The following is a 26656-nucleotide window of genomic DNA, read 5'->3' on the forward strand; positions in this document are numbered from 1 at the left end:
GTTACCACCCAGCATGGGCGATGAATCGGCGGGGGGGGGGGGGAGCACGTAGAGCTGTCGCAGGAATCAGAGTAACTTTTTGACATAAACCATTGGTACCTGATCTTAAACAGGAGCATTGGGCACTCTCCAAGTAGACGTCACTTACCCTTCAGCTAGCAAAACAAAAAATGGGTTCCAAAATGGGTTATAACAATTTCTTGAAAACTGGAAGATACCTTATTTTAAAAATATTGCTTCGTCTTATTGACTTTCAAACCAAAAATCCGTTTATATACTGTCACACATACTCCGTAATGTTACCACGCTTCTCAGAGCGGCCGATTCTCACCGCCTGTGCTGTTAACGATTGCGGTGTGTCTTCGCATAGAAGTGTGGTTCTTGCATACACTCGCCAGCTGATGATGACGTCACTGCTCGGGCGACCTAGTTTTCTGTATATTCATTGTTTGGTGGCTATGACGTCACTAGCATACCACACAAGCGGAAGAGACACTCGAATACCAGGCAGAGGGCCCTGCGCGCTGGTCAGGGGTTCCTGAGACCATAAGGGCTTTATGTCGGTCAGACACCACCAGTAACACACTGTCGGCTCCGTGACGGCATGGGCCTGGGGGCCAACATCCTAAGTAGGGTCAAACCAGAGCCAGCGATTTACACAGATCGGGGCCACGGCGCCTAACGGGGGCCCTGTGTCAGCAAAGGCTTGTGGCAAGGGCCCCAAGTCAGCCAAAGACAGTGTTCGAGGAGGCCCGAATAGTCTGGAGGGCCCAGCGGATCAGACGATCAAAGGCTCGATCGGGGCTAAGCGCACGAAGGGCTGGTCAGAGCCTTATTCATCGGCCCCGGCCTGTGAGACGGCTCTAAAATGACAGCCAAAGGACCCTTTGCGCCGATCAGGGACATCTTAAGCAGATATGGGCCTATCAGTCGGTTAGGCGCCACCAGTGCCGCACAGTCGGCTCCGTGGCGACATGGGCCTGAGGGCCCAATTCTTAAGCAGGTAAAAAGCTGGAGCTATTGAATTGCACTGTTTGGGGTTCCTGTATCTGCCAGTGACCCTCAGCGCCTAACAGAAGGCCCTGTGCTCACAATGGACCTTGAGCCGACCTTGAGCCTTGAGGGCAGTGTTCAATGAGGCCTGAAGAGGATTTGCAGATTTACGGTATGAAGAGTATAATTTTCCGAAACAATATCCATCAAATATCATATCGTCCAGTTTTCAAGAGTAGCGTATGATTGAAATTTATTGTTTCAGATACCTGAAAAGTAAGTGGCGTTACTTGGAGAGTACCGATCATTGTACATCAATCGTCTTTTTTAAGGCAAAACATATCGTACATAATTATAAAACAGATACATTTATACCATTACCTTCGAACTTTTATATTTACGATAGCGAACGTCAGAGCGCTGCAAATACGCAACAACCACAACGCCCGGCGACTTGCCACGTTATTGGTGCGTGGTAACAACCACACACCGTTGCTGCACATCAAGAATGGTAGAAATGTACGGGGTCAAGGAAACAATAATGCAATGATCTCAGTGGGTCCATGTGGGGTGAACGTGACGAGACGCGACTGTGCGCAGACTTTTTTTCGCGCCGTCCTACGCCAGCACCGCATGCAGATAAGTTTATGAAACCATAATAGGGTAGAACAGACCAGAATAGGCGAGAACCTAACCTAATCCACCTCACTAAGCTGCCCTAACCTAAACCAACCTAACCCACCCTAACCTAACCTAAGTTAAGTTAAGTTAAGCTAACCTAAGCTAATCCAACCTACAAAGACATGAGAATCTTAGGGCAAGAAGAGTTAATGGCATGAAAGGAATGATCGTATGTAGAACATAAAAAGATTATGCAAAGTTTGTCAAACTTTGCTTGTTTGTTGTGTTTGAAGCACAAAGTAGAGCGCTAACTTCTGCTTACTGTTGGTATCAGGACACTTGTCTCGACTTCTTTTTAAATCGCTGAACACGCCTCGAATTGGGTCAAATTGATCTCCCGAAGGTTTTCAGAATAGTTTCCGAACGGCGTGGTGAAGCCGCGCTAGATTTTGCTTAGCTGTAGACAAGTGAATAGTGAATCGCTTAAAATTAAACATTTTGAAGTTCTTTGTAAGGTCGATGATTTACAGCAGGTCAAAACCAGGCCATGGATTCTAGGAAGTCGATTTCAAGGGAATCGTTCAACTTGATGTAACAACGGAGTGTTAGACGAAGCCATACGTCTCTGAAATACTTTCTTAGGCAACACAACAATTGGATGAACAAATTTCATAGACTTAAGGTCTGGTATGACGGTCAGACTAAGGTCAAAACCAACCTGTGTTATTACTCGATGGCTCGGTTTATAGGATTGTTTCTGATGCCCATTTTGAATTGACTGATAACAGAAACCGCATCATACATCATCCATGGACTTCTCAAAGGTCACAATAGGTCACTCACCTAAAATGACCCAGCTCAACATTTGGTTTCCAGAAACAGACTGCCTAGCGTAAGCTTGGTCGTTTATTCAAATGCAAGACTCAAAGCACCCTTGTGATTTTGGTCACCATGATCTTCAAAGTGTCAGACAAGGTCACTCACCTTAAATGACCATGTGGCCTTTTCCTTAGAGCAGGCATCTATTGATACGGTCTCATGGCACTTTGGAAACCAACTTAGAGATTGACCTTGCTTGACCTTATTTGACCCAAAGGTCATGGCCTTGGAACCTCAAACGTTGACCTGAGTGAGCTCAGCTATAGGCCAACATACCCTGAAAATTTGGTGTCTCAAGCTTTCTTAATCCTTGAGATCTCAGGAAGATCAAATTGACCCCCACCCAAGTGCAGGGTATCCAACCGGCCACCCGGGAGCGTGTTACTATTCGATCGCATTGTCTTTCACCGTCTGCGGTGAATTTTGACAGACTTTCGGTGCAAATGGGACAGTAGGTGAAAACTCTATCAACAGACCCAGCGATGGTTACGACAGACCTATGTTCTGCACGCTGCCGGGATAGGTGCGACGTTGAACTAAACGAAGCGGTTCATCTCGCAGGCATACGACGGATGATCAGACCATTGCTATGTTAGATGGGCATAGCATCTACCCAAGTGGAGTCATTCTTAAATCCACGTGATCTAGTGAAAACATGAAAGATTATCCGAAAAGTAGATCACAACTGGCGTTTTGTAGCTCCGCTTCCTTTGCAATATTTCGTTCGCCCTTTGCAGGTCAGAGCATAGTGCTACCTTCCGTATCATTACCTGTCTGTTGTGGGCATCGAAACAGTGCTGTAGTTCACTCTCTTGTGCATATATATTATGTGCAAGTTGTACATTTGACGGCTGCCTGAAAACGCAAGAACGGAATGGTTATGGGTGTCCCGGCACATCGATCGGACCCAAAACGGTTAAGATGCCCAAAACGACATTGTTGGTCACCGAGAATCGGGTGGGGATCAAATTGACGCCGTGAGAAAGGTTCGATAGTTCAGCCAGATTTAGATCTCACGTAAGTTAGATCCAATAAGTGGTCCGCCAGATCCGTGCATCTATCTCTGACGGAGCTGTATCGGATCTGGCGGCCGAGGGCCTCTCTGCAAGCCGCGGCCGCGGCGATATCAGCCCACCTAACGCGAGAAAGTCGGTCATGAGGGACGATACTGGACGACGACGGGCAACGCAGTCGAGCCGTCCCTGAATACGGCCAGCGCAAGACGCGTGACACCAGCGCCCCTGGAGTTGAAGGCTGGCGCCTGGCCCGGCCGCGGCGACGGCGACGGCCAGCCAGATGCCGAGGGAGTGAGACGAGAACCGCTAGCCTAGGGCGGTCCAGAGCAGCGGCAACAGCTATCGACAGGCAAGCGGTGCGGCTGAGGTCAGCAGAGGTCAGCAGAAGAAGCAAGAGGCGACGGACCGCGGCGGTCCGTTCCGCCCCGTACAGCACAAAGCTAGGGCGTGTACGAGGTACGAAGAGGTCCCAGCGGCTGACAGGCACAACTGCACGGACGGTTCGAACCGCCTCATCTTTTGTATCCTCGGTTCTAGGGAGCATCTCACACCATGTCCGTGGGGGAAAATGTCGGCACGACTAAGTCTCCAGTACTCATCTAGGGTAAATACTCTTCGCTTATATATATATATATATATATATATATATATATATACACACATATATATATATATATATATATATATATATATATATATATATACATAGCGTTGCCCTGCAAATTTCATGCCTATTCCCCTACCTACTTGAAGCACAAAGTTTGAGGCAAGAAAGTGTTCCATACGTTAAAGTCACCATAAACTTGAAGTTGAGGCATCCTTGCGAAAAATGAAAATTCAATTTCGGTTCGATGTGCCGCAGTTGTGTCGTTCAAGACGTGTATTTGTCAAAGGTTGGAAAAAACATGCGTTATTGCGTTATGTGCCGCAGGAAACTGCATTTTTGACATTCTGGCAAATTTAGGCAAGCTACATGGCTTTAATGAGGAACTCGGCATCGTTTCCTTGATGATAGAACGCACGCATCGTCTACGTCAAGTGTTGCTCCATCGTTGGCAGGCGAGTTGCCTCGTCGTCAGTAACACATCCGTGGTGTTTCCTGAGCTTGGCAGGACTCCCCGAAGCACCGTCCAACGACTTCCGGTGCGTCACAGAGGTGGATACAGCTCTATAGTCGACACTTTCCATCCACGTGCTTGACACATCTGCCAGAGCTACTCTATGCATTTCATTATTTTCTAACCATACCCTGCAGCGGTGTAGTCGCACCGATGTGGCCGTTGATTGGGAATTTTGACCTGCCGATGGGATCCTAGCGTCAAGGCCTCCTCGCAGAAGTGTGCACCACGGGTGGCACGAGAATATTACCAGGCACGCACGGGCCACTGTCTCGTCTATCAGGCACGCACGGGCCACTGTCTCGTCTATTCGCGCGCACCGCTGCATTGCCTGAATCAGTACCAGGTAGTTTTTATACATCAGCTATATACATGGTATTAGTCATAACTTAACTCGAATTTTCAACATACTTCAAGTTTTCCAATATACGCCGTTCCCGAGATCTGCTGTTTGGAGGAAAGGGGAGGGGGGAGGGGGGAGGGATGTAATCGGGTGAGGAAGTGCTCGCTAGAAGAGCGGTGTTACCTGAACTACGCTGATCATATCGCGGTCCATGACGATGTTCGTGCTTTCAGTTCTGGACAAACAAATCATAATACGGCTATCTTAAAATTTTACGGTCGGTGTCTTTTGGTGCTTTTGTAAAAATTCCTTGCCTCGCCGCTGTTTGTTACACGATATTTCATCCCCCCTCACCGTCCGATGTTTACAATGTGTTCCTCAAGTGGTCCCTCATGTTCTGCACACGCGCATCCCCCAGGCACTCATCAAAATTATTTCAAAGATCGCCATGTTTTTTTCTGCACTGTCGTCTATTTCATGGATGAAACATGACGAATACAAAGCATTGGATAATTATTTTTACAACTGGCTGTCTTGTTGCTGATGAAGGAAACATGAAGGTGTCACAACCATCGAAAAGCAGTGAGCATCTGACACCTAGTCCACAGTGAGTCGTCCCGCTCATGGGTCTTCATCTTTGGCGTCCTGGTTCGGCTGAGGGACGCCGAGCAGCGGCGGACGGCTCGTGCCACTCCGCACGACGGCATCTCCGGAGCAGTCGACCTCCGGAGCGGCCACCTGGCGGTCCTCGCCGCCTGCCCCCGCCTGGCCGTCCGCGGAAGCTTTGCTGTGACAGCCGAGCAGAGGTGGCGCTACTGGTACGCCTTCCGCCAAACTGTGGAACGGAGCAGCAAGGTACGTGAAGCTATGGAAGGCAGAAACGGGAGACGGCACATTGCTGCGAGGGACGTTTGAAAAAAAAACACTCAAGCAGACACTTTGGAACAGGAACTCAAAGGTGCAAGGTATCCGAGATGTCAAGGCTAACATGCATTCTGACCCAAGGACATGGTATGGCCGCGTGCAGTTTGAAGCTAGCAGAATACGCCACTTCGCATTGCTAGAGCCAGGCGATCCTGCCTTTCCCAAAACTTGGGTAACGCTGCACTAGTGCTTTCAATACCAAAGATGATCTTCGTTATTGATCCTACTCGTCGTTGCCTCCGGAGCATCGAGGGTTTCCGCTGACGTCGTGTCACCGGGAAGGGACACCAGGTCAGTCCCTTCATACGTATAGGTATAAAATCAACTGGCCCACGTCCTGTGCGGGACTCACAGCGATGTTGTCCAGACTGGACTGGACCAACTCACATGACACTTTGAAGCGGTGAAATAGGCCATAAGTGGTTGGTGTGTCAAGACAAACAAGGGTGGCAGCAGGTGCGCGCCAGCTCACATGGGTATGTGTAGGTTTGTTGCCGAAACACAGAGCGACTTCTGTTGTTTGTTGTCTGTTGTTTGCTTTCTTAAAAAAGCTGAAAATGACAAATGACGCATCATGTCCAGAGCACGAAGTTGTAACCATACAGCAATGCTGCCGTCCAAAGGAAAACCCCCATATGTTAATTTTTAGCCGTTTAGGTTTTTTACGTCGTCTGATCCGTCTGCTCATGCTGAATTGGTGACTAAAACCATTAGTTCAAATTTTCACGAGCTTTTAGCCCATTCTTTTAGCTAAAAGCTTGTGCAAATTTCGGCTTTTGGTTTAAATATCTAAATTTAGCACGAAAGAAGGGATCAGATGACACGAAAAGCGCAAAATGGCCAGAAATTAACATATGGGGTTTTACTTTCGGACGGCAGAATGGGAAGACACATGACGTTAAAATCGCATCGAAAGGCAAAGTAAGAGAACCGTGTTGAAAATCCAAGCGCGTTATGTTAGCCATCCACAAAAACTACCGTCACATGGGCCGGATAATCCGGACACACATGTTTTTCAGCTACTTTCTCAAAGCTTGCGAAAGGCAAGGACCATTGAAGCTTCTTTGTCCATAGCCTAGAGTCCTTTACTAAGATTTATTCACGCAGTGGCAATTATTAACCCAGTCAAGGGTGCACTCCATCACTGAATCTGAAAACATAGCATAATGCATAGCATAACATAATGCGGTACTTTGCACTCTGACATGAAATAAAACAGGTTGAATTATGAAGCAGAGCCCGAGCCATGCTTCCACCTTGGATCCGTCTTTGATTGCTCCAAACACGCGTGATATACTTACATATCTTCCCCGAGCCCTCCTCAGGCAGGTTATGGCATCATCAATAACTTTACACGAGCTATTGATGTTGCAACAATGTGCGACGCCGTTGAAACGGTTTGCGTCACGGCGTTTTCCACGAACGACTGACTCCCCGGACCACAAATCGCCTTCGAATGCATCGATAATCATTGGCTTACGACGGAGGAGCCGGGGCTATATGTATGATTGCAGTACAACAATAAAGGCAAGTGTAGTTCAAGTTTAGAAATCATTGCGTGCTTATGAGAACGGCAAAATTCATTGGGCCGCGATAAACAACTTTTGCTTCCGCCATTACAACTCTGCAGTCACGCAGACCGAAGTGTTTTGTCAGGAAATGCAATATTTTATCCTTCCCAGCCCTAGAAATTCGCGTTTAAAATTGACATGCAGAATTGGTCAAGCTCGCTACCAGCCAGTGACAGCGGATACAGCCGGTTATTCATACTTGGCTCTAGGTGGGCGTTCCATGTGAAAACTGCATAGCTGAATAACAGGCAACTCATTCCTACAGGCACGGCTTCATGTAGCGAAGCGCATTGCTGAATGCCATCAAAATTATAACTCAGGGAACACGCTGTCGCGGAGGCAGGTATCAGCACACCGCGACATCTTTGAAATATCTGCAGTGAATCCCGCTACCTTGCTTTCAGCACCCTCACCCTAAAACAAGTTCGAGGGTGCTGAAAATCGTTAATGCACGTCATGACAGGCTAATGACCTTGATAGGTCTTAGCTAGGTCATGTTGGACCTAAATGCCATGGAATGTGACTTTTGTTAGTCCCAAACGGCACCCCAAACGTCATCATGCGTCACTTGCTGAGGTCGACCACCACGTCCAGTTTTCAGCGGCATGTTCTAACTGCGTAATGTTTTGTCTTGCTGAAGTCGACCACCACGTCCAGTTTTCAGCGGCATGTTCTAACTGCGTAATGTTTTGTCTGTTGCGATCTAATTAAACTATTCTTGTTGTGGTTTCTCGTTTCGTTTAACAGCACAAACAGCTGGAGTGTATTTAAGCGCGGAACTGATTTACAAAGTATGCAGTATTGGTTACAGACATCAGGAACGTAAAACCCACCCAGGGTCTGGCATTTTACCGCATGTTAGCTTCTGATTAAGGACCGTTGGTCAGCCACTGCGACAGCCATACAGCTAAGCGAATCTGATTTTCAACCACTGCCTGTAGTAAATACCAAGTCGACAATCTAGCACGCATGGTGACATGGAGCGCCCAATCATCATTCGCAACGCCCAACACCTTAGCTTCTACCAGCGGACTCGTAAGACGTGCGCGGGATGGCATGTTGCCGTTTGTGACCTGACAAACATTTTGGACTCAAGCAGTGGTAATGAGTGCGGACGGGAAGTGTGTGGAAGGGAAGTCCAGAAAGTGTCCGTTGCGTGGCTTGGCATCCCCCATACTTGAGCCCATTACATGATTTCAGCAACATGGGCCCGGTTCTATCAGGTGGCGTGTGGTTTACATGGCTAGGTAACACCAAGTGCGAAATGTTACTCAACATAATGAATGCCAGGATCAAACATGCAACACATGGTATTTGTCAATAAATGTTTCTTCAAAAGATCAAAATTCTAACATTTTGATTGGATTAATTTCTGGGATCAGCAGTCATTCTGAACAGTGTGTCTCGAGCAGGCCCCGACCCGCCATTCAATCGTAACATGCCCAAGTCAACCGCGGCACATTGCGGCAAAATATGCTGCGGTTGACAAAATGTGCTGGCTATTGTTGCTATTTTCTGGCTATTGCTGGCTATGTATGCTATTGTGCCGATGAACTGCAGCTGCATTAAACCGAATAAATGCACACCTCCCAAATAAAGAAGTGTGACAAGTCACATTTCGGCTGCCCGTCAGTTCTCACGACTTGGCAATTCTAATTGTTCCTGCCGAGCAGCAACTTCGCAGCCTGCCCCTCCCCCCCCCCCCTTCCCACCTGGGGCGGCACCTGATCACGGCCGGCCCTACCCGGGCCGTGCCAGGACAAGCCTCCCCGGAGGCAATAGTCGCCATCGCCGCGGCCTGGAGTCCATGTGCGGAGCGCGGCCATGTGCGGGGAGACAGCCGTTCATCGTGCCTGACCGGACCTACCTTCAGCCATATGGGAGAAGACAGCCGTTCATGGCGCCTGACCGGACCTACCATCCCGCCAACGCCCCGATCGCCCGCTTCATCCTAGCTCTGTGGCTCACATGAGGGTGTGTTGATGTCGGGTTCGCCGGAGTCACAACGTACCGAGTCGTGGGCTAACATCATATGGCTCGTATGCTGACCAATGGGCTCCTCATTATAAATTCGCCCTTGTGGGGAGGCGTGACGGCGGTAGCCGGCGGCGCACAAACATCCAGGGGCAGCCCCGGAGCCGCGCAGCGCACACATCCCACCCCGAATCCTCCCCCCCCCCCTCCCCCCATATATACTCCCACATTCCTATCCGCTACGTAGCATCGATTCCACCCAACTCTATTTGCATTGCCACTCGACAGTACAGCGAATGAAGACAAATGCCCTCAGTACGAGAATACACGAGTCCCCCCCCCCCCCCCCAGGTGCGCTGCAAGCGACTTTCCAAGTACTTGCGCATACACAAATCAACATCTGTGGGGGCTGCTTATCTGGCGGCCGACTGTTCATTAAATCATGCTGTAGAACTCGACCAAATCTGCTGCCAGTGTCCTGCTCTTCTCAGCACTCCGGGCAAGATGGCTTAGCTGGCGACTGCTCGCTGCCGGGGTCCGCTGTCGGCGCCTTCCCCTTATTTTCAAAAATGGCGCAACGAAATTTTGTGTGTATATTCTATATTTTTTTATTTGGACCAAGATGATCAAATGCCCCCTCATGCTTGATATGATAGGCTGTGTGGTGCGTCGCGTGCGATATAATGCGTTCACTGATGATGTCGAAGCTTTCAACAGACTGTTGCGTACGCGTGTCCGCCTATAAGCATGGTCTCACTGAGCTTGAACATGATGCCTTCCAGTTCCCAAAATGCATCACAGCAGTTTTCATTTGTTGCTTAACTTGGCACTTGTCTGTAGCAGTGCAATGTGTTGACCATACGCATCGGTCACTCAGAGCTTATTCATCAATACAGTGCTTACATGCTCGGCTTGTTGTTTGGCCACACGAAATATTCCGATCATTGACGGGCAACAGGCGGGCACGTACCACACATGGTTACTTGGTATTCGAGATTCCACCTCCGCACGCACAAAACGAATTTCGTCTCAAAGTATACCGTATGAATCGTAAAACCCATTGGTTGCAGTGCGAGATTGATGCAGTGTTCCTAATGCATCATGTTATGCTACTATGCAGTCATTTCATAAACAAAATACATTTCAAGATGTGTGATGCACATCAATGTACAACACTTCTTAACCATGATCCGTCAACAAAAGTTCCATGAGGCAGGTCTGTGACCGACCGGAACCGAATGGGTTCCCTGTAGCATTTGCCGACCAGCGGTGACCGGCGTGCTGAGGGGGCCGGCGGCCCGGAGCGGATGGGTGACACGGCCGGCCGGCGGCCCGGAGCGGGTGGGTGACACGGCTGGCCGGCGGCCCGGAGCGGATGGGTGACACGGCTGGCCGGCGGCCCGGAGTGGGTGGGTGACACGGCCGGCCGGCGGCCCGGAGCGGATGGGTGACACGGCCGGCCGGCGGCCCGGAGCGGATGGGTGACACGGCCGGCCGGCGGCCCGGAGCGGATGGGTGACACGGCCGGCCGGCGGCCCGGAGCGGATGGGTGACACGGCCGGCCGGCGGCCCGGAGCGGGCGGGTGACATGGCCAGCCGGCGGCCCGGGGCGGGTGGGTGACACGGCCGGGCGGATGGGTGACACGGCCGGCCGGCGGCCCGGAGCGGGCGGGTGACACGGCCGGTCGACAGCCCGGAGCGGATGGGTGACACGGCCGGTCGGCGGCCCGGAGCGGGTGGGTAACACGGCCGGGCGGATGGGTGACACGGCCGGTCGGCGGCCCGGAGCGGGTGGGTGACACGGCCGGCTTACGGCCCGGAGCGGGTGCGGTAACACGGCTGGTCGGCGGCCCGGAGCGGATGGGTGACACGGCCGGCTGACAGCCCGGAGCGGATGGGTGACACGGCCGGTCGGCGGCCCGGAGCGGGTGGGTGACACGGCCGGCTTACGGCCCGGAGCGGGTGGGTAACAAGAGCGGCTCACCTGCTGTACAGACAGTTACCCTCCGTCCTGGCCTGCTCGCGCCGAGGGTCGTCTCCGCCGGCGGTCAGCAGCGCCCGCAGCTCCTCCAGCTCCGGACACTGCCGGGCACGGTACGTCCGCGGTCGGCAGCGCGGCAGCGGCGTCGGGCGCCTCTCACAGCAGCGCGCGCATGGCCAGAACCATGAGGTTCATGCCATCTGTAGCAAGGTTTATGAAAGGGAAGATGATAGACAGCTGTGACATGGGTCATGACCTGAGAGGTGACAGCCCCAGACAACGCGCAGATGCACACGTTATGTCTCTCCAGAAATTCGATTTCTCGCATTTGTCGTAAGTTGCATGTTGTAAACAGTCCGGTTATCGCGAATTGCTTTAGCGCGTCGCTGGAGCTTGAGTTCATGATGCTGCAAACTACAATAACCAAAGACCACATCAAGGCCGAAAACAGGACGGGCCAACCCGGGGAAAACGCGGAGAAGCCTAAGTCGCGCATCTATGCGCTGTCTGGGGCTGTAGTGTGCATGTCATGGCCGGCGCAATGACTGTCTATCATCATTACTTCATGAAGGCTGCTAGAGATGACGTAGACCTCGTATTGCTTTGTTTTGACTCCAATTTAACATACCATGAGACTTCTGGTAATTTTTCTTTGCAGAACGGTAGTCGCAAATCTAATTTAGCACATCAAGGAAGCGCGAGTGGCTGGGCACCAGCAGCCGTCTGACGCTCGTAGAGTCAGTCGGCGGGCCTGCCGCTGTCGGAGAACACTGCACGGTTAAACATCGCACGTCGCGAGCCGGCCGGCTGGTACTTCAGACACTGTCCACGAGTTTCGCAACAGCAGTGTCGCAATCCACCACCGTCATAACGGCCCGGCCGGTGTGGAGGAGGCCTCGGCCGCCGTCCCCGAGGCAGTCCAGTGAACGGCCCACCACCGTCATAACGGCCCGGCCGGTGTGGAGGAGGCCTCGGCCGCCGTCCCCGAGGCAGTCCAGTGAACGGCCCACCACCGTCACAACGGCCCGGCCGGTGCGGAGGAGGCCGTGGCCGCCGTCCCCGAGGCAGTCCAGTGAACGGCCCACCACCGTCACAACGGCCCGGCCGGTGCGGAGGAGGCCGTGGCCGCCGCCCCCGAGACAGTCCAGTGAACGGCCCACCACCGTCACAACGGCCCGGCCGGTGCGGAGGAGGCCGTGGCCGCCGCCCCCGAGACAGTCCAGTGAACGGCCCACCACCGTCACAACGGCCCGGCCGGTGCGGAGGAGGCCGTGGCCGCCGCCCCCGAGACAGTCCAGAGGACGGTGTCTCGAGCTGACGGCCCCACCACAGCCAGCTCACGACCGTGCAGTGGCCAGCGTGCGCAGTTCAATGACAGTCACGGTCAGCGGTCGTGGTGTCATGAATCCAGGCACAGCGAGAGAATGGTCAGCAGGCACGCCTTTAAAGCCGTCGGCCATCCGCTCTCCTCGTGAATTGGTCCCCGCCTAGTCCCGCATAACCCCACCCATGCATGTATTTCCTATCGGGCGGGTCATGTTTTGCGCGCTTGCATACAATGTTCGTCTCTTCGTGACTCAGACAAAACTCCAATAGTCGATCCATTATTCGATATTTAGGCCGTTTCCAATGACGCTAAATCCGAGTATATCCCTACAGTATTTATGGAAAGTTGCCCGCACACCCCCACAACCACCCACCCCGTGCCGTCATCGCCTGCCGGACGCTGCACTTCAGTCAGCTCGCCCGCAGCGTGCCGTCGCGGGTCCAAACGTCTCCGTACCGTAGCGGCGGCGCGGTCGCCGGGTCCGAGCGTCACCGTACTGTAGCGGCGGCGTGGTCGCCGGGTCCGAGCGTCACCGTACTGTAGCGGCGGCGAGGTCGCCGGGTCTGAGCGTCACCGTACTGTAGCGGCGGCGAGGTCGCCGGGTCCGAGCGTCACCGTACTGTAGCGGCGGCGTGGTCGCCGGGTCCGAGCGTCACCGTACTGTAGCGGCGGCGTGGCCGCCGGGTCCGAGCGTCACCGTACTGTAGCGGCTGGCGATGGTCGCCGGGTCCGAGCGTCACCGTACTGTAGCGGCCGGCGAGGTCGCCGGGTCTGAGCGTCACCGTACTGTAGCGGCGGCGAGGTCGCCGGGTCTGAGCGTCACCGTACTGTAGCGGCGGCGTGGTCGCCGGGTCCGAGCGTCACCGTACTGTAGCGGCGGCGAGGTCGCCGGGTCCGAGCGTCACCGTACTGTAGCGGCGGCGAGGTCGCCGGGTCCGAGCGTCGCCGTACTGTAGCGGCGGCGAGGTCGCCGGGTCCGAGCGTCGCCGTACTGTAGCGGCGGCGAGGTCGCCGGGTCCGAGCGTCGCCGTACTGTAGCGGCGGCGAGGGGTCGCGGGTCTGAGCGTCGCCGTACTGTAGCGGCGGCGAGGTCGCCGGGTCCGAGCGTCACCGTACTGTAGCGGCGGAGGGTCGCCGGGTCTGAGCGTCGCCGTACCGTAGGGCGGCGTGGTCGCCGGGTCCGAGCGTCACCGTACTGTAGCGGCGGCGAGGTCGCCGGGTCTGAGCGTCACCGTACTGTAGCGGCGGCGGCGAGGTCGTCGGGTTCGAGCGTCACCGTACTGTAGCGGCGGCGTGGTCGCCGGGTCCGAGCGTCACCCGTACTGTAGCGGCGGCGTGGCCGCCGGGTCCGAGCGTCACCGTACTGTAGCGGCTGCTGAGGTCGCCGGGTCCGAGCGTCACCGTACTGTAGCGGCGGCGAGGTCGCCGGGTCTGAGCGTCACCGTACTGTAGCGGCGGCGAGGTCGCCGGGTCGAGCGTCAACGTACTGTAGCGGGCGGCGTGTCGGCCGGTCCGAGCGTCACCGTACTGTAGCGGCGGCGGGTCGCCGGGTCCGAGCGTCACCGTACTGTAGCGGCGGCGAGGTCGCCGGGTCCGAGCGTCCGCCGTTACTGTAGCGGCGGCGAGGGTCGCCGGGTCCGAGCGTCGCCGTACTGTAGCGGCGGCGAGGTCGCCGGGTCCGAGCGTCGCCGTACTGTAGCGGCGGCGAGGTCGCCGGGTCCGAGCGTTCGCCGCACTGTAGCGGCGGCGAGGTCGCCGGGTCCGAGCGTCGCCGTACTGTAGCGGCGGCGAGGTCGCCGGGTCCGAGCGTCGCCGTACTGTAGCGGCGGCGTGGTCGCCGGGTCTGAGCGTCGCCGTACTGTAGCGGCGGCGAGGTCGCCGGGTCCGAGCGTCGCCGTACTGTAGCGGGCGGCGCGAGGTCGCCGGGTCTGAGCGTCGCCGTACCGTAGAGGCGGCGTGGGTCGCGGGTCTGAGCGTCGCCGTACTGTAGCGGCGGCGAGGTCGCCGGGTCCGAGCGTCGCCGTACTGTAGCGGCGGCGAGGTCGCCGGGTCCGAGCGTCGCCGTACTGTAGCGGCGGCGAGGTCGCCGGGTCCGAGCGTCGCCGTACTGTAGCGGCGGCGAGGTCGCCGGGTCCGAGCGTCGCCGTACCGTAGAGGCGGCGTGGTCGGCGGGCGCCGCTGTGGTGAGCTGCTCCAGTCGCAGGCCCTGGTGCCTCAGTTGCAGCTGCAGCCGGCCATTCAGCTCGGCCGCCGCACGCGCCTCGGCCTCCAGCCGCTTCAGCCAGTCGCCCAGGCCGCTGACCTCCCTGCGGCACAGCTCAGGTCGGCCGCGTCGCTACGGACTCGGAAACCGAGCCGCGACTAACCACGGCCGCTGACTCCACGCCAAGGTCACACCAGGTCGGGTCAACTCGCCGCGTCGCCCACAACGGTCTCACTCGTGCCGGGCATTACACACACAAACAGTGCAGTGGCAGCCGGCCGACAGCCCAGCTTGGGAGCGTGGCAGACATGCGGACTCACGGACAGATCACTTGCTGTGTGGCACGCCAGTGCTGGTAACGACCAACTGACCAACAGCGCCTGGCCAAAACAAGGGCGGCTGTGCCACGGCACCGCTTGGCACGGACACAAAATATCTCGACAATTGGCCGCTGACATGGAATTGCCCTGACGTGGTGGGGTCAGGGTCCTGGTCACCACCAGCCATACTTGCATTGGATTCTAATCTGAAAGCTGCCTGCGCAAGACATCCGGCAAGGACTGCTAACTGGGGGATAAACGTCTTTTCCCGTACCTCCGTACTGAATTATGAAATGATAAAATGTAGAAGACTCTCGCCTGCCTGTCTGAAGCTGGTTGGTGCGATCGTGCTTCACAAGTATGCCCGATGGACGTTTCATGTTAATCTTACTCTGACGAACAGGCACCGGCTCTCAAATATGTCATACAACGATGCAGGTGGGTATTGTCTGCGGTTTATCACTACCCCAGCCGCAACACAAACCCACCAATGAGGAGACTGTCATGGCACAGGAGAGTGGCATTTCGCACATCATCCGGCGGATGACCTGGCTGCATCCACCGTCAGCGGTGGCCGTCTGTCGCTAGATAGCCCACCTGTTGACCTTGTGCTTGGCCTGGTTGTGTCGCACCATCTGGTCGGAGGCGTTCTGCTGCAGCCGACAGCGGGCTTTGACCTCCAACTCCAGGTCACGCACCTGCCGCGCCAGGCCCACCTTCTCCATCTGCAGCGCCGGCAGCAGCACGGAAGGCACGGGCAGACAGGGTCAGCGCCGGCGTCCCAGTCAGAGCGTGGTGTGAGAGAGCGCCGCTGGTAGCCGGCTGAGTCGCGCCCGTAGTCGGGACCGGCTCACGGCCAGATAACGGAGGCTTCAAGATCACAGCGTATTATGAATGACATATTCATTGCAGTCAAGTGACACAGTTCTGTGGTGGGCGAGCCTTAATGAAAAAGCAAGCCGAGACCGGGGGGGGGGGGGGGGGGGGCGGAACCTAGTCGGAACTAGGCCTGGCAATCCCACAGGTGACGTCAACATGGGCGTGCCCGAGGGCATTTAGGCGTTCAAGTGCAAGACAACACTGATTTTTTGACAATCGTTCTCCAGTGTTACTGAGGCGTTTTTTTTCAACGAAAAGGGTCTCAAGACGTTTATTGGTATGTCTCCTAGCCATACCCGGAGACAAAACAGCTGTGGCTGGTCACATATTCCAACACAAGTCCGGAACACTGCGCCATGCCTTGCATCCAATAAAGACGACATTTACCACAATGTGTTGTAACTACCGTCTTTACTGTCACATACTGTTTCAGACGTGTGGTCCAGATGCGGGCTGTTTCGAACCGGCGACAGATATAGACGAAGTCAGCTGAATGCAAATGAGATATTTTAGTGTTCAATCCAATACCAAGGCGATAGCAGCTGTTTTCAATGCTGAGAGAGGACACCTGGCACTTGCATAGCCTGATGACCTGAAGCGTCGGAAGGACAGATACCATGTAATTTTATCTGGTGTCTGTAATAACAATGTCTGGAGCGCTTGCAATCACGTGTTTAGGGTCGAAAGCGATGGTTTGCACTTAGTTCATTTTCTGAGATATTGGAGATTACGTCCCCAAGCAATGGAAGGATTTACAACAGTCATGTTTGCGCTCACAGCAGTCATGTTTGCTCTCATGGTCTCTAAAATGTCAGCTCTCAACGTCACAACACAATACATGGGTGTACACCAACTCAGCGGAGAAGTCCACCTCCGTTACACCGTCCGGATTTGATTCATACACCGTGCACAGGTCCGCATAATGTTCGTCACGCGTAAGGTAACGCATAGTATGTCCCGCGCACCTGCCAGGAAGGCGTTGAGAGTAACGAACACTGTCGCCTACCTCCTCTAGTGGGCTGCCAGTGCCGCTATGCCACAGAACCGCCGCATTGAGAACAGCCAGGTCACATGGGACCATCTCAGCCCAGTAACATAATGTCGCCACCTGTTGCTCCCGTGCAGTCAGGTCCAGAGAAGAGACTTCCGCTCCAGCGTAGTCCGGTCAGATGACGGGCCTCCTCCTCCGGTGCAGCAGATGACGAGCCGCCTCCTACAGCGTAGCAGATCACGGGCCGCCTCCTCCGGTGCAGCTGGGTCCACCGCTCACCTTGCAAACTGACGCCTCTTCAGCCTCTCGCAGTGCTGCAGAGCTTCCTTTTGGCGCATTCGGTTCAGAAAGCTGAGCCGAATGAACGTACGCAGCCGAACAAACCGGCGAACCACCCGGACATCCAGGGGACCTGGTTCCGCGCACAGGGTCGATAGATACCATTGACGCGGTTTTACGTTAACAATTTAAACGTTGCAAACGTTTAACAATTTTAAGGTTAACGAGTTACATTAACAATTCAAGCGGCCACATTTTCAATGGACATGGAGAGTTTGTCGGACGCAAGCGTTGCACTGCAAACCGCATTACAAGTTGCAACGGGCCGAGTTTTCAAACCGAATCTGATTCCAAGCCGCTACCGTCAAAAGTATGCGTGATCTAGCGTTGAAAACTACATCAGCGTGTCAGCCGATTCGTGTCGGCGGTCGCCGTGGGCGTACAGGCGTGGATTTTGTTTTCCGACATTCACAATTGATGCAGCTACACTTTCAGTCGCATGGCGAATTTGCGCAACGCACCGTTGCGCTGCAAATTGTAGGACAAAGTGCCAGATGCCGGCGCCTAATACAACAGCCGCTACTGTCAAAAGTATTCATAATCTGGCATTGAAAACTTCATCGACGTATGGGTCGACTCATTCTCTATGCCACACTTTTGTTGATCGCATTTTCACACATGTCGCTCGCAAATGAGCCAAGATTAGTGGGTTGCACGGCAGCTTTTCGCGCCGCGACGGAACGGCGCTGCCCGGTGTCTCGGCTGAAGCCAAATGTTGCTTCAAGGTTAAACGGCCATCTAATCACGTGATTGGCTGCCGTAATTCATTGCCTCCGACCGATTAGGCCATCTCGCACCAAAATCTAGACACCGGCTGGGGGTTGCAGCGACACAGGAATGACGGTGTACCATGCGAAATGGTGCGGTCACACGTATCACGTGGCACGGGCTCAATGGATGGATTTTGCTCTCTTCCACAGGTTTGCGCGTTTTGTGCCACACCTCGGCACCCACGGCACGAATACTCGCGGGATTCACGCACTTCGATGATGAATGGAAAGAGCGAGATGGTGTTTCCCTCTTCGGTACAATGTAATGCTGTGTAATACAACGGCAGTGCTACCAACGTTCAAAAGGCTGACAGTTCATGAAAGGGGCAAAAATCACGGGCCACACCCCACGACCATTCGCTCATCCTATGGAATAGGTTTGGCTGTGTCGCAGAGAGCGCGGCGAAATGCGCTCTCTCCTGCTGGCGGCCGCCAGAGACTGCCAGTACCGCGTGCGGCCTGCGGCCGAGTCTAGACACAGCACAAAACGGGTTGCTGGTGCAGGTATTGCAATAAAGTCTAAAAACAAAAATGTTAATCTTACTCTTTCTGTATCTCTCTCCCAAGGATTTCCAAAGGTCTTGCCTCCACTTTGAGACGTGTTGAGGGGTTTGCCATGGGGTCCTTCCCCGGGTTGAGCAGCTCATACTTCAGATCACGTACATAATCTCCCGGAGAAAAGTGAAGGGAGCAAACTCCAGCGCTTTTGTTGGTACTGATTTTATCCCTCTTAGCAGCCTTGATCCAGCCTTCGGCAGCTTTGTTGTGACCTGGTAAAGAGTGAACAATAACAATGGGTGGTCTCACGCTTTTCTCACCTCCTGTCTTGCAATGGGGAACCAGACAGTATCTTCCCATTTTTTCAAGCTTAACACCTTCAAAATCTGTACACGGGTAATGTGGGTAAGCTCACTGGTATGATTGTAGGGATCTTTTTTAGATTGTTACCAATGCTAAAATTCAAAGTTAATGTATGGTAATGAGGAGTTCAATTGGAACCTGAAGTTGTCACCTTTTCTTTGTGTTGCATACAGACATTGCCCAGACCTTAGAGCAGAGATCCAAACATCACAGCAACATGACTAGTTCCCAACAATACCCCTGCAACCTGTCACCAGCAAAGGACAGGCTGGTAAGGATCATTTCAAATAAAATGCTAAAGGAAATATTCCGTGGTCAGGTCATGGGAAGCACCCACGCTCCGACACAAATGAACATCCCGGCTTTGTTCCTTCTCTATTCGTGTAGAAATGAGTTTGTTTTTTTCATAGTTGCTTACGACGCAATTCATTCATTGGCCATATAACATTAGTGAAGCAGTCTCACCAAAACACATCGAGGTGGCTTGCCCAAGTTGCGAGTGTGGTTGTTGTTTAACGTCTCTACTGCGCAAGTACTGTAAAATTGCCAGTTTTTAGTCACTAGTAGAACATTGCTGGGTGCCATTTTACAATTACGCGATATCACGTGATAATACTTTGGCAGTGATTATAACTCATCAAAATTGTGTTAAAAATCCATCACGTGTACTTCTATTTATTAAAATTGGTATATAGGTACTCCGAGGCCAGCATTGTCTCAAACCTAGTATATTTTGGAATATATCCTGCCGCCCAACCTGTTGTTACAGGACCCTGGCCAAAACTGTAAGGTCCTCGACTTGAGAACATTTTGAATTCTCTGGAAATTATGCATGTTTCTGACCACGTGCTCGGCCTTCGTGTCGGTCTTCCATTCATCAGATAGCAATCACGCCAAATGTGGCGGTAACTGGCGGCGAAATCCCACGCGGCATGCGGTAATGTTGCAGCCACATGAGACGGCAGTAAAATCACGTGAGATGTGGCGATAGCTGGCCGTGGCAGACATGGCACGCCATAATGCTGCAGTATCACGGGACGGCAGCAAACGATAAACATATAAGCAATATTGATTAAAAAGGAAGTATTTGCCTCCGTAGTCAACATCACACACACATAGCCAAAAATATCGGGTGGGGCTTCTCAGGTTTTGATTAGTACCCTCTGTCTACTCGAGAACGGCTCAGGCAAAGAACAACTCATATAGTGACTGCTAACGTGGAGCTTTCGAGGTTGCGAGAGAGAGCAGAGACACGCTCTGTGTCACCTGAGCTGAAAAGAGCACTAAAAAAATTGAGTTGCGCGCGACAAATTCATCACGGAAAACCAAAAGGTTCTCACTCTCAGCCCATGGCTTCAGCTACACAAGCGCATCGCGTACCAGCTCTCAGCCCACAACGGCATCCACACGGCCAGAAGGCATCAATTCGAAAGACACCAGCGCGGTCAGCTGCTGCATGTCAGTCTACAGCAAACACGGAGGTCCAGGCTACCGGCCAAATCAATGGAGGACGCGCTGGGGCGCTAGGCGCCCGCCGACCCCAATAAACACGGTGCCTGACAGCACCGCCGCCGGCCCCCACCCGTGGGAGCCGGCGGGCCGCAGGCGCTGCCAGCAAGGGAGCCGAGTGACGTCACCACGGTCTGGCGTCACCCGTCACTCATCCGAGACACGACGCCAACCGGGAGGCCGGTGCGCGCGAGGCCGTGCGGCAGTGAGTTTGTGCGATAAGTAATGCCAGAGGATTGCATTTAAGGTCCGAATCAGGCACAATTAAAGAATATTTATTCCCGCGAAACTAACCACGATGTGGAGTGGGAGTATCACAGGCCCAATTTCCAGCTGTGAGTGTGAGATGTGGACCAGATGTACGCGTGATGGTATGCCACTCTTTACGAAGTAGATACTGAGTTTACGATAACGAAAAGCATCAGCAACGCCATTTGCTGTCATTGCTGCCGCCTTCCCTCCCTCCCCTATTCGGGATGTTAGTGGCGCGCGCAGCGCCCCCCGGGCTATTAGACGTCAACGCATAACGGCTCCGCTGGCGTCTTTCAAGCTCAGGCCACGCCTGGTGTAACCAGGTGGCCTAGGGTCTCCAAAAATTGCTATCGTCACTAGCGGTGTATGATGACGCCTCTCCTCCATGATGCTGACAAGACCCATATCAGGACATGGTGCTCGCACTCGTCTTCTTGGCGCGTTAAGTCCTCACAGTTAGGGCGGGCGAGGCCGCATGCCGAGCGGGTCTGGACAAAATACGTGCTGCAGCTGCAGCGGCCTGGCCGCCCGGCAGCCAGCCTTTGACGGGCTTATATCCTTGCAGACCATTTCTGCCATGTTGTCATGTCGCCAGCATCTCACCTCCCCGTTCGATCAACCTCATCGTGAACAAGCTGAGGAGCGCGGATGAGAGATGGGTCCAGATATTGGCCCAGCGACGTGAGGCCAATTAGAACTGACGGAGGGGAAAACACACAGGGATGCCGGCAAAAGTGCAGGTCGGTGTGTGCAAACTATTACGCGCAATCGTGCGCAGGCTGGAAGCCCATCCGTTTCCGGGCGTTTCTTTTAGGACTGATATTTTTGTGCAGTCTCAACACTGTCGGAGCCATCAGTGCACCAGTCATAGACCGGGAAGCAGAGACTGCCACCTGTGCCACCGGCCTTGAACTACAACACACTGTTAATGATTGTCTCAAATCGTTTTTATCATTCACATATCAGTTAAATGATTACTCCATAAATTTGATCATGTGCCTAATGTCCCGTTCATTCACGTCGTGGAGCCGCTTGCAGTGCTTGGGAGGACGCTTGCACCTGGACCTGGAGCACTATTCTCATTACGTTTGCAACGGCGATTGCTGTTGTAACCCATACCTGCGGCTTTAAATGCCCAGAAGCGCGGAGGAAACGTACTTTCCCCACGCCGCACAGGGACCAGAGTATCACAGCCAGCAGACCTTCCAAGACAAGGCTAATCCACTACCGCACCTGAACCCAAACACATTAAACTCGATCCACGCTATACTTGCGTGGCGGGACCTTGGCCACGTGAAGATCGGCCGAGGCGCACAGGTACTCAGCGTCACTCCAGCGTCCCGCGGGACAGGAGCGCGGGCCCGCCGCCCGCTCTGCGCCCGTGACCGCGCCACGTCGGCGGCACTGACCTGCAGTGACTTGACCTGGCCACGCAGCGCAGCCAGCTCCTCGGTGGCCAGCTCCAGGTCCATCTGGCCACGCTGCTGTTGCTGGCGGGCCGAACACAGGGCGCTCTCGAGACGGCGCCGCTCGGCCAGAGCCGCCTCCTCCAGCCGCGTCAGGGCCGCCCGCTGCTCCACCTGCCACGCGTCACGCCGCAGTCGCAAACGAGTGCCGTCAAACAAACTGGGACGCTAGTCTTCGGCACGGGCACAGAGCCGCAACCAACAAACACATCGTTAGTTTTTGCTATCCTTCGCTACCGACAGTGCAGCATCGAGCGCTTCGCCTGGCCGGGCGTTTATGTCGGTAAACATGGATCAATGTCTAGACCGTTGAGCCACTACAGAGTCCCTCCACGACAGAGGCGGCGTCTGCTGGCCTCGCGCAGTCGGGTCCGCCGGCCTGCTGCCCGCCTGCGGCACAGCTGTGTGGCCGGCGCACGCTGATTGGCCTGGGTGCCGACTGAAGTGCGGGTGAGCTCCGAACGCGCCGTCGCGGCTGCTCGCTGTACGGCCGGCCTCAGAGGTACGTGACTGGTTCAGTTGCGCGGACCCAAGGTCTCACCGCGGCCAGTGGTAATGATCGGTCTGCCGCTTACGACTTCACGCAAAACTGTCCCATCTTCGGTTGCTTACGTAGCAACAGTTCTGTAAGCTATCAGCTTTACCATGGGCTTTCTTCGAGGCACGTACGCGATGGCGTTACTTTTATTACGACCACACAAACCCCCAATGGCAATAATGATAGTGTTTTCACCGACATCCGACGCGCTGTTTCAGCACGGAACAGAAGAGCGTTCTGGCAGAGGTTCACGATATCAGATAAAGTACCACATATGTTCAGAAAAGCGGCACGACAATGTCCCAATGAGTCTCGCAACATACGCCTATGTGACCTCAAGCGCCACACCAATGGTACCGGGGCTCGACAGCCGCCCAGAAAACTAAAGCTCAATGATACCAGTGCCCAGTTCACCTGCCCCGGCTGCCCCTCCCCCTCGAATACCACTTACGACATTGTGAGGTCTTCCACGCTGACACGGCCAGCGCCAGCGTGCACGCTCCACACAGGTAGACAGACATGCAGACGCATCGCCGCTCGGCAGCGTCGCGTCGCGGATCAATACATTCCTCGCGGGCACTCAGATGAGGCACGGTGCGGTGCGTTTGACACCGGTGGACAACGGCAAGCGGTGGCTGCGGCGGCGGGCCGCTGGGGTGTTCGGCCTGGACAGCCGCACCCGCCGCTGTCCGGACGACGGACCCACAACACCCCGGCTGATGTGCACGGCCGGACAGCCGCCCGGGGCAGCGGCCATTCACGAGGCCACAGGCGGTCGGCGCGTCGCCGCCGGCCGGCCGCCGCTCAATGGCCGATGTGTGATAAAGCAGGTGGGGCGGCGCACGCTAGGAAGGCACATCGGTGTTTGCGGCGGGTAGATGCGGGTATGCCTGAGACAGGCATAGTCAGATTTTGTCCTTTCCATTATGAGCCACATGAAGCCGAGCTCCGATTCATGAGTCGTTGGCATTCGGCACTTGAACCGGAGTCTCGGTTCAGGGGCGGAGGGCCATTGATCAAGGCATAGGATGTTCGTTCCGATTCTAAATTATAAACTTGTTTCGCTCAGTTCGGCATATGTTCAGTCACCTGGCTGTAAAAACACCTGAGCATTGGCTCTTGAGGCCCATACTACATACATACTTGAGGCCCATACATACATACTTGAGGCCCATACATACACAGGACCAAGGGCCCATACTACTCAGGTGGTTGCAATCTGATCAAACTTGACGCATTTTTTGTTTCAATTCGAACACGAGTCCGAACACAAAATATCCTGAGCTGTGAAGTCCAAGCATGATTATAAACAGCATTGATATACCTATTCCTCGAAGAACAAGCGGGGGAATGGAGAGATACGCGTGATATTTCAGCTACATGCATTTATGGAAACGAATGTGCATTGTTTCTTGTTCCAGTTCATCCCACAAGAAATAAGGACATTAAGATTGCCTCCTCTTTATGCATAATGTTCCTCACAAATGCACTTAACAGTTTACCAAACATGACTACATGCATTTTCACTTGAGTATGATACAGAGGTCACTAGTGTGTTGTTTTCTGGAAGATGTGGACCCGAGTCCGGCTGGTCTTTAAAAGGAACGCATTCACTAGGTTTCACGTTTCACAATACCATGGGTACGAAATCAATACAGCACAGCCACACTCGGTCCCATACCCGTTTGTAAAGTTTCACGGTGGCATATAATTCAATAACGGGGGTCACCCAGTGAAAAGCTTGGTTAGCACGCGCCCGGGTGGGGGGGGGGGCAAATTGTCCCCCCCCCGAAGGTTTTTCCAGAATGGTCTCCGAACGGCGCGGCGCTGCCGCGCCAAATTTTGCACAGTTGTAGACAATTGAATAGCGGCTCGTTTGACATCAAAAATTTAGATGTATCTTGTAAGGTCGTTGACCTATGGCAGGTCAAAGTCAGGCTATGGTTTCAGCGAAGGCAACTTCTAGGGAACCGTCCAACCTGATACAATAACGGAGTGTTTGACGGAGCCATACATCTCTGAGATGCTTTCTTAGGCACCATAAATATTGAATGAGCAAGTTACGTTGACCTAAAATCGGGCATGAAGGTCAGACCAAGGTCACACCCAGCCTGATTTAGTACTCTAGGGCTTGCTATATGGGATAGTTTGTGGTACTCATTTCGAATTTATTGACCGCAGGAACCACATTTTACACCTTCCATTGACTTCTAAGAGGTCAGAAAAGGTCATTGACCTAAGATGACCCGGGTCGACAATTTGTTTTAGGAACACGCTGCCTAGCGTAATGTTTGTCGCTTATTCAAATGCAAAACTCAGAGCAGTCTCGTATGATTTTGGTAACCATGATCTTCGAAAAGTCAAACAAGGTCACTGAACTCAAATGGGCTTTTCACCTTTCGCTTAGAAACAGTTGCCTATGTTCTAGGGCACTTTGGAGACCAACCCAGTATTTGACCTCGTTTGACCATATTTGACCTAAAGGTCATGACTTAGGGAGCTCAAACTTTTGACCTACGTGGGTTCACGTGCAGGTCAGGACACCCTGTAAATTTGGCGCCTCTAGCTCTCTTAGTTTCTGAGATCTCAGGAGGGTCAAATTGACCCCCACCCAAGCGAAGGGCATCTAGCCGGCCACCCGCGCGCGTGTTAAGCCACCGACACCAAGCAGTTGGCGTACCTTTATGTTTTCTTTCTCCTCGTTAGCAGCCAGTACATGCTCTGTAAGGCTCTTGATACGCTTTTCCAGGTCCGCGTTGTGCTCCTGTCGCCCAAAATAGATTCCCGCTTGAATTAGTGATGATCCCAAACGGTAGCGACACTGCATCACTAACACAACACAAGGGCGCGGCGGAACTAACTATCCGCTGCCAAGGCGACGATCAGTGGCTGGTGCTCTTCGACATCACGACCAACATGCTACAACCTTCAGCCCCCTCTCTGTGTCTGCCAGCACAGCACCGAAAAGACGTACGGATTTCCGCATTCCCTGACCCCCGGCGGCCGGGTTCTAGGCGGGCCGTGATCTGGCCCGGGGCGGCATCAGCCCCGCCCGGTTTGGCGACTGGCCCCTGATCTGGCCCGGAGTGACAGCAGCCCTGCCCCGTCTGGCGACTGGCCCCTGATCTGGCCCGGAGTGACAGCAGCCCTGCCTCGTCTGGCGACTGGCCCCCTGATCTGGCCCGGGGCGGCATCAGCCCCACCCGGTTTGGCGACTGACCCCTGATCTGGCCCGGGCGACAGCAGCCCTGCCCCGTCTGGCGACTGGCCCTGATCTGGCCCGGGGACAGCAGCCCTGCCCCGTCTGGCGACTGACCCCTGATCTGGCCCGGGGACAGCAGCCCTGCCCCGTCTGGCGACTGGCCCCTGATCTGGCCCGGAGTGACAGCAGCCCTGCCCCGTCTGGCGACTGGCCCCTGATCTGGCCCGGAGTGACAGCAGCCCTGCCCCGTCTGGCGACTGGCCCCTGATCTGGCCCGGAGTGACAGCAGCCCTGCCCCGTCTGGCGACTGGCCCCCTGATCTGGCCCGGGGCGACAGCACCCCTGCCCCGTCTGGCGACTGACCCCTGATCTGTCCCGGGCCAGCACCCGCCCTGCCCCGTCTGGCGACTGACCCGCTCCGTCAGCAGGTCCTCCGCCGACTGCTGGAACCGCGTCTGCAGCCGGCCCAGCACGGAGCCGGGCGAGCCGGGCCCGCCGCCGTCGGCCGCCTCCTCATTCTTCTCCATAGCCGGGTGCGGGCTGTCGGGGACCGCCTAAGGTTAGTGAGAGTCGAGACAT

The 26656-nt window shown here is 54.4% G+C and overlaps 1 protein-coding gene across 1 annotated transcript in view; it reads right to left on the reverse strand.

Moving 5' to 3' along the window:
* Window positions 1-5470: 5470 nt before the first annotated feature.
* The window catches only part of LOC119096748 (uncharacterized), a 28025-nt gene continuing 6839 nt past the window's right edge, over window positions 5471-26656 (reverse strand). The window contains exons 2-8 of the mRNA XM_037219661.1: window positions 26491-26617; window positions 25556-25639; window positions 22281-22451; window positions 15868-15995; window positions 14897-15053; window positions 11424-11521; window positions 5471-5805 (exon numbers count right to left, since the gene is read on the reverse strand). Of these exons, the coding sequence (XP_037075556.1) occupies window positions 5592-5805; window positions 11424-11521; window positions 14897-15053; window positions 15868-15995; window positions 22281-22451; window positions 25556-25639; window positions 26491-26604 (966 nt within the window). The 5' untranslated portion in view covers window positions 26605-26617 and the 3' untranslated portion in view covers window positions 5471-5591. The remainder of the gene's footprint in view (window positions 5806-11423; window positions 11522-14896; window positions 15054-15867; window positions 15996-22280; window positions 22452-25555; window positions 25640-26490; window positions 26618-26656) is intronic.

The sequence above is a fragment of the Pollicipes pollicipes genome, unplaced genomic scaffold (assembly GCF_011947565.3).
Source record: "Pollicipes pollicipes isolate AB1234 unplaced genomic scaffold, Ppol_2.1 Scaffold_4295;HRSCAF=5057_pilon_pilon_pilon, whole genome shotgun sequence".
Classification (NCBI taxonomy): domain Eukaryota; kingdom Metazoa; phylum Arthropoda; class Thecostraca; order Pollicipedomorpha; family Pollicipedidae; genus Pollicipes; species Pollicipes pollicipes.